The sequence below is a fragment of the Nerophis ophidion genome, linkage group LG09, assembly GCF_033978795.1.
Source record: "Nerophis ophidion isolate RoL-2023_Sa linkage group LG09, RoL_Noph_v1.0, whole genome shotgun sequence".
In the NCBI taxonomy this organism is placed as follows: Eukaryota; Metazoa; Chordata; class Actinopteri; order Syngnathiformes; family Syngnathidae; genus Nerophis; species Nerophis ophidion.
The window spans coordinates 6,111,837-6,119,483 of record NC_084619.1 but is presented as its reverse complement, the minus strand read 5'-3'; the positions used below and the strand labels follow the sequence as shown (position 1 = coordinate 6,119,483).

The window sequence follows — 7,647 nt, the reverse complement described above, 5'->3', positions numbered from 1 at the left end:
CGTACAATTGACCACTAAATGGTAACACCCGAATACGTTTTCAACTTGTTTAAGTCGGGGTCCACGTTAATCAATTCATGGTAACGCCACCCATGTACTTCAATTCCCAGAATTCCTTAAAATAAACCAGCCAAATCTGAGATTAACGTTTTTGAAAATACAAATGAACACATGTCTTTAATTGCTAGTCAATGTAAATAACACTAGGATCGGCGATTTTCAACTTGTAACGCCCATAACGGTAACTTTATGTGCGGAAATAAAGTCAACATACTATACTCCTGACTCAAACTCCCATCATGCTTTTCGCTGCGCTCTCACGCATGCGCACTCGGCAACAGAGCTCAACTGCGCTCAACTGTCAAACAAAAGTGGGTGGGTGTCAGTTTATGTACTACGATCCCCAGAGAAAAAAGCAGTCAAATCTGAGTTTAACGTTTCTGAAAATATAAATGAACACATGTATTTAATTGCTAGTCAATGTAAAAACACTTGTAACGCCCATAACGGTAACAGTATATGTGCGGAAATAAATTCAACAAAACTACACCTCTGACTCAAACTCCCATCATGCTTTGCTCTGCGCTCTCACGCATGCGCACTCGGCAAGAAAGCGCAAGCCCCGAGCTCAACTGTCAAGCTGTCCTTTATCGTCGCTTGTGTATCAACATTTATCGTCCTTCTGAAAAATGTCGACCAGGGGATGTTTTTCAGCAGTTTTTTCATTCACAAGAACGTGAGTATGTTATTTACGAGACTGTAATAACCAGCACTCATTGCCAGCTATGTATTGACTTATTTAAAACACAGGAATGACATATTTAGAATGGATTTGGGGGGGCCGTCTGTTTTCTGCAGATTTGTCCATAATCGCAATAGCTTTATGGCACATGGGACAGGCTATCTACTGGATTGTTGTTTAGTCTACCCCTTTTTTATGATGGACTGCTAAAATCAACATTTTGAGTCAGAAGTCATTCACCTTCCAGATGATTTAGCACAAAAAAAAACCTCCACCCAGTCTGGAATGCAGCAAAACATGATCGTTATGTGACAGAATGTAGTGTGAATGTATGAATATTTTGAATGTTGGAATGGTTTTAATGTTGAAGAGTTTGAATTTCCAGGAAAAAAACGGAATTTGGTTTGGAACTTGAAAAAGTGTTACCATATTTCCTTGAATTGCCGCCGGGGCGCTAATTAATTCAAAAACTCTTCTCACTCCTGCGCTTACCAAAGGTATGCGGTAAAAGTAAGCATGCGCTAATTATTTTAAAACCTCTTCTCACTTCGGCACTTACCAAAGGTATGCAGTAAAAATTTGAGTGTGATGTAAGCTTGGACCTTAAGTCCTACTGAATAGCTCTCAATCTTCTTCCCTTTATGCGATTTCAAATTACCGGTATTGAAATCAGCCTCCTCCATTTTGAAAATGATGACAGGGGACGTGTCACTCGTGACGTCAAAAGTTTGACGGTAATACTAAGCATGCGCTAATTTTTTTGGGAAGGGAGTTTGACCCAGCAGTAATTCAAGCCAGGCGCATAGTTGAGTGGAATGTGTTGACGTTGGAATGGTTTGAACAGGTTGAAAAATGTGGAAATTGTGCATCTTGGAAGAATGTCCCATTCATTTCAATGGGAACTTCCTGGTAATTTGGGAACTTGGGGAAAAGTGGGATTTTTTTTTTTTTTTTCAGAAAATGATTAGGAGCGTGACTGTCCTGAATGAATTGGTTGGTGTTGAAGAAATGTTGAAGTAGTAAATGGTGTTAGGGAATTTCGGGAAAATCTGGAATTTTTTTTGAAAATGGTAAAAATCTTGCCCTGCGATGAGGTGGCGACTTGTCCAGGGTGTACGCCGCCTTCCGCCCGATTGTAGCTGGGATAATCACCAGCGCCCCCCGCGACCCCAAAGGGAATAAGCGGTAGAAAATGGGTTGATGGGTAAAAATACTTGAATGGTCTGTAGATAGATAGATAGTACTTTATTTATTCCGTCATTAGAGTTCCTTCAGGAAAATTACAATTTTCAGCACAATCCCATTCAAGATAAGACAAACATTACAGGGAGACAGAACAGGATCGCTGACGGGTCTGCCGGCTTCCAGCGCCCCTTACAAAAAACATGACATACAGGTAAACAATGGGGGTGGGGGAGAAAAAAATAGAAGATTAAAATAAAATTAAAAAATCGGTCTTAGCCTGGGCCCTGGAGTGGGGGTGCAGACTGAGGCCAAGGGAAAAAAAAAAAAAAAAAAAAATCGGGCAAGAAATGTTGAATGAATTTCGGAAAAACCGGGAATTTTTCCAGTTCAAAAAACAACTTAGTTTTTTGTCCTAATTAAGAGAAATGTTTTGTAGGTGGAACGGTTGAAGTGGGTTGAAAAATGTGGAAGGAGTTGTTGCCGGACAAAAGGGTGGAAATAGGGCTTTGGAAAACCAGGAATTCTGGAAAATACTGGATTATTCTTAACTTGGAAAAATGATAGTTTGAATTTCTAGAATGGTGAAATATGTTGAAATGGTTTGAATAGGTTGAAAAATGTGGAAATGGTGAAAGTTTGGAAAAATGGCCTATTCATTTTGAACAGGAAAAACATCCCGTCAAACCTGGAATTCAGGGAAATCAGGGAATTTTGGGAATTTGTCAAGGGAAAGGCCGCGATTCCCGAAAAGGCTGAACAGTTTGAAGTTTGAATAGTTTGAATCAGGTGAAAAATGTGGAAGTTAGAGCGCTCCAAAATCTGGAAAAGATTAAGAATAAGTTGAAGAATAAATAGATGAATTTTGGTGTAGTAGACCATATGTGTGAATGCTTTGAAGCATGGGTGTCAAACTCTGGCCCGCGGGCCAAATTTGGCCCGCCGTGTAATTTAATTTGGCCCTTGAGGCAATATTAAATTAAGATTAGAGCTGGCCCGCCGGTATTATACAGCGGCAATGCCTCTGTAACACTGCATTCACCGCTGATACTCGTACTTCCCAACCCTCACGATTTTCACTGGAGACTCCCAAAGTTCAGTGCCCCTCCCGAAAATCTCCCGGGGCAACCATTCTTCCGAATTTCTCCCGAACAATATTGGGGGCGTGCCTTGAAGGCACTGCCTTTCGAGTCCTCTACAGCCTGTCGTCACGTCCACTTTTCCGCCATACAAACAACGTGCCGGCCCAGTCACGTAATATATGCGGCTTTAACTCACACAAGTGAATGCAAGGCATACTTGGTCAACAGCCATAAGGGTCACACTGAGGGTGGCCGTATAAACAGGTTTAACACTTTTACAAATATCCGCCACACTGTGAAGCTACACCAAACAAGAATTACATGCATTTCAGGAGAACATCCGGACCGTAGCACAACATAAACTCAACAGAAGAAATACCCAGAATCCTTTGTAGCACTAACTCTTCCGGGACGCTACAATATACACCCTCGCTACCACCAAACCCCGCTCTCCCCAATTTTTCTTTACATTTTATTTGATATGCCATTGATTATTTTTTAATCATTATCATTATAATTTGAAACTCGATTTTGTATGTGACTATAAAGTTATATAAGCCTTGCTTGTTTACTATTCAATGCAAAACTTGTTTGGGTCCCTATTCAATGTTTATCAATCAATGTTTATTTACATAGCCCCAAATCACAAATGTCTCAAAGGACTGCACAAATCATTACGACTACAACATCCTCGGAAGAACCCACAAAAGGGCAAGGAAAACTCACACCCAGCGGGCAGGGAGAATTCACATCCAGTGGGACGCCAGTGACAATGCTGACTATGAGAGACCTTGGAGAGGACCTCAGATGTGGGCAACCCCCCCTTCCCCCTCTAGGGGACCGAAAGCAATGGATGTCGAGCGGGTCCAACATGATACTGTGAAAGTTCAATCCATACTGGCTCTAACAGTCGCGAGAGTTCAGCTCAAAGCAGATCCAAGACAGCAGCGAGAGTCCCGTCCACAGGAAACCATCCCAAGCGGAGGCGGATCAGCAGCGTAGAGATGTCCCCAATCGATACAGGCGAGCGGTCCATCCTGGGTCTCGACTCTGGACAGCCAGTACTTCATCCATGGTCATCGGACCGGACCCCCTCCACAAGGGAGGGGGGGACATAGGAGAAAGAAAAGAAGCGGCAGATCAACTGGTCTAAAAAGGAGGTCTATTTAAAGGCTAGAGTATACAGATGAGTTTTAATGTGAGACTTAAAACAATAAAAGAAAAAACTTCTTTTAGATAATATACTTCTGTAAATAAAAAAGTAGTTTAGTACATTGTATCCAAATAAATAATTAAGTAAAATATCGATTGTAGCTGAGATAGATATTAAAAGCTTAATTAGTTCAACCTTGGCCCACGGCTTTGTTCCGTTTTAAATTTTGTCCCACTCTGTATTTGAGTTTGACACCCCTGCTTTGAAGCATTCACATAAAAAAACAAAAGTCCAATTGTCCCATTTAAACGATGTTCTGGTGCTACCAGGTTGCATACTTCTTAGCCGAAGTTGCACCAAAATGACAAAAAGAAAGCATGTTTAAAACGGCCTGTTGAGCTGCTTTGTCATACCAGCAATTATTCTTTTGCCAATTAATGTGTAACTACCCTCGATAAACCAGTTTCTGAAGCTTTTAGTCTCCGCCTTCTTTTCTTACCACTGCTGGTGCAAACTCAAGTATTTTTCAAGAGGTTTTTAGGCTCTAGGAGATTAGTTGAGATTTGTTTTGAAGATCCCCTTTGGGTGTGGAAGTCCAGCATGTTGTCATCAACGCAGTGTATTTAAAACAACTCCGTCTCAAGGCTGTTGAGTGCTTTGTAAACCATTTTCTTTCTTCTAGGTGATTGCATGTTGCAGGATGTGGAGGTGTTGTCCCAGCCCTCTTGTGCACCTGTTGCGATGCGTGCTACTGCGCGCATGTCCCAGGAGAAGGAGATGCTGGCTGCCTCAGTGGTTTACCACAACGCGGGCCTACTTCAAACTCCTGCTTCAGTCCCTTTTCTATAACTCCGTCACGGACTCAGATGTGCTTTTTGATACATTGTTTACACCACTGTTTTGGACCGTGGACTACTTGACACGCTGGTTTGGTGCGGTGAGTGTTACGAAACTTGGAGAGTGGATCCCAAGGATGCAGAGACGTAGTAAGATATAGTAAATTCTTCCTTTATTTAGGTGGAAGTGGAACGTAGCCAAACAAAAACAAAAAGCGATGGTGGAAATACAAAACACACCATGAATAAATAACTATATCAAACAATCCAAAATTGAACAGAAAACGCTAGACGAAGCTAGGATATAAAATAAGCAAACCTGAGAGGAGCACAAAAACAGACTTGAAAGACTGTAAGTTTGTAGGATGCCAAGACACGTGCGAGAGTACTTGCAGTGGATACAAAGTTCCGGCCCTGACAGGCCGTCAGCACCCAAACTAAATAGACCACCTAATCAGCTTTCAGGTGTGCATGATCGCCCAGCGTCAGCTGCACTCCAGACTGTGGGCGAGAGTGAGAGTAAAACATGATGTGCAAAACAACACAGAAAAACATGAAAAATACAGTTTACCACAGTACCCCTCCCCTCAACGGACGCCACCTGGCGGCCTACCTGGCTTGTCTGGAAATCGAATATAAAAATCCTTAATCAAATCTTTATCTAAAATAAGAGACTTTGAAACCCATGACCGTTCCTCTGGACCGTACCCCTCCCAGTCTACCAGGTATTGGAAACCTCTACCTCTTCTTTTCACATCCAAGATTGTGTTAACTGTGAAAGCTGGGTGACCCTCGATCAACCTGGGTGGAGGGGGTGGTACCTCGGAAGGACTGAGCGGGCTGGATGAGACAGGCTTGATGCGGGAAACGTGAAACACTGGATGGCACTTGAGAGACCTTGGGAGGCGGAGCTTGACTGCAACACGGTTAATAATCTTGACGATTTGATATGGTCCAACGAACCTGGGAGCCAGTTTCCTAGAGTCGGTGGCAAGTGGTAAGTCCCGAGATGATAGCCAGACCTCCTGTCCCAGCTGGTAGTTTGGGGCTGGAGTGCGATGTCGGTTGGCTAAAAGTTGGTTCCTGGCTGATGTCTTCAGTAGTGCTGCCCTGGTGTTGCGCCAAGCCTGGTGAGCTCGACGCAGGTGTGCCGTAACGGATGGAACGTCGGCCTTAGACTGGTTAGAAGGAAAAAGAGGTGGTTGGAAACCGTAGGTGACGTGAAATGGCGACAAGCCTGTGGCAGAACTGATGAGGGAATTGTGAGCGTATTCGATCCATGGAAGGGTCTCAGACCAAGTTGAGGGTTGTTGATGACAAGTACACCGAATTGCCGCCTCCAGGTCTTGGTTGGTCCGTTCAGTCTGACCATTGCTCTGTGGGTGGTAGCCGGAGGATAGGCTAGGAGAGGCCCCCAGTGATTCGCAGAATGCCTTCCAGACGGCCGAGGAAAACTGTGGCCCTCTGTCAGATACCACATCAGAGGGGATGCCGTGCAGCCGGAAAGCATGAAGTACTAATAGTTGGGCTGTTTCGAGGGCTGAGGGTAGTTTGGGGAGACCCACAAAATGGGCCATCTTTGAGAACCGGTCCACAATGGTCAAAATGGTGTCGTTACCTTCAGAGGGAGGCAGTCCTGTGACAAAGTCCACAGCAATGTGAGACCATGGGCGGGAAGGGATGGGTAATGGATGTAATAGTCCTGCCGGGGCCTGGTGGGATGCTTTGTTCCGGGCGCAGATCCGACATGCTGCCACAAAAGCCTTAGTGTCCGCCAAAATGGATGGCCACCAAAAGCGCTGGGAGAGGACGAAGCCAGTGCGACGAATACCCGGGTGGCAAGCAATCTTGGACCCATGTGCCCAATCCAGAACGCTGGGGCGGAGCCGAGGAACCACAAATAGCCGACCTTGTGGACAGCTCCGAGGTGATGTGTCCGACCTTAGGGCCTCTAGGACTTGCTGCTCGATGTTCCACTGAAGTCCCCCGATGATGTGTCTTTGTGGGATGATAGGTTGAGGTGAGGAGTTCTCAGATGACGAAGAGTATAGACGGGACAAGGCGTCAGGTTTCCCATTCTGAGAACCAGGTCGGAAAGTGATGACAAAATTAAAACGGTTCAGGAATAGCGACCACCTGGCTTGGCGTGGGTTCAGTCTTTGTGCGGTCCTTAAGTAGGCCAAGTTCTTGTGGTCCGTGTAGATCATGAATGGAAGCTCCGCCCCCTCCAGCCAGTGTCTCCACTCTTGAAGAGCCAGGATGACTGCCAGAAGCTCCCTGTTGCCAATGTCATAGTTCCTCTCAGCAGGGGATAGGCGACGAGAAAAGAAAGCACAGGGATGCAACTTCTGGTCGAGGACGGATTGCTGGGAGAGTACGGCCCCTACACCTGAATCAGAAGCGTCTACTTCAACAAAAAACTGGAGAGAACGGTCAGGGTAACAGAGAACAGGAGCCGAGGTAAACAATCCCTTTAACCTCAAGAACGCGGAATTGGCTTCGGGTGTCCACTCAAATGGGACCTTAGTAGACGTAAGCCTCGTAAGTGGGTCCGCGACGCGACTAAAGTTTCGAATAAATCGCCGATAAAAATTTGAAAATCCTAAAAATCTCTGAAGATGCTTCCTGGACACCGGAATGGGCCAGTCTACA

General features: G+C 44.8%; 1 protein-coding gene across 2 annotated transcripts in view; it reads left to right on the top strand.

The window, feature by feature from the left end:
• The first annotated feature begins 574 nt into the window (after positions 1 to 574).
• Positions 575 to 7,647, top strand: part of zdhhc16a (zinc finger DHHC-type palmitoyltransferase 16a) — a 30,259-nt gene continuing 23,186 nt past the window's right edge. The window contains exons 1-2 of one of the 2 annotated variants that reach the window (XM_061910150.1): positions 575 to 736; positions 4,842 to 5,096. In XM_061910150.1, the coding sequence (XP_061766134.1) occupies positions 704 to 736; positions 4,842 to 5,096 (288 nt within the window). In that variant the 5' untranslated portion in view covers positions 575 to 703. Of the gene's footprint in view, positions 737 to 4,363; positions 4,779 to 4,841; positions 5,097 to 7,647 lie in introns of those variants that run through there. The other variant, XM_061910151.1, reaches the window with a different exon arrangement.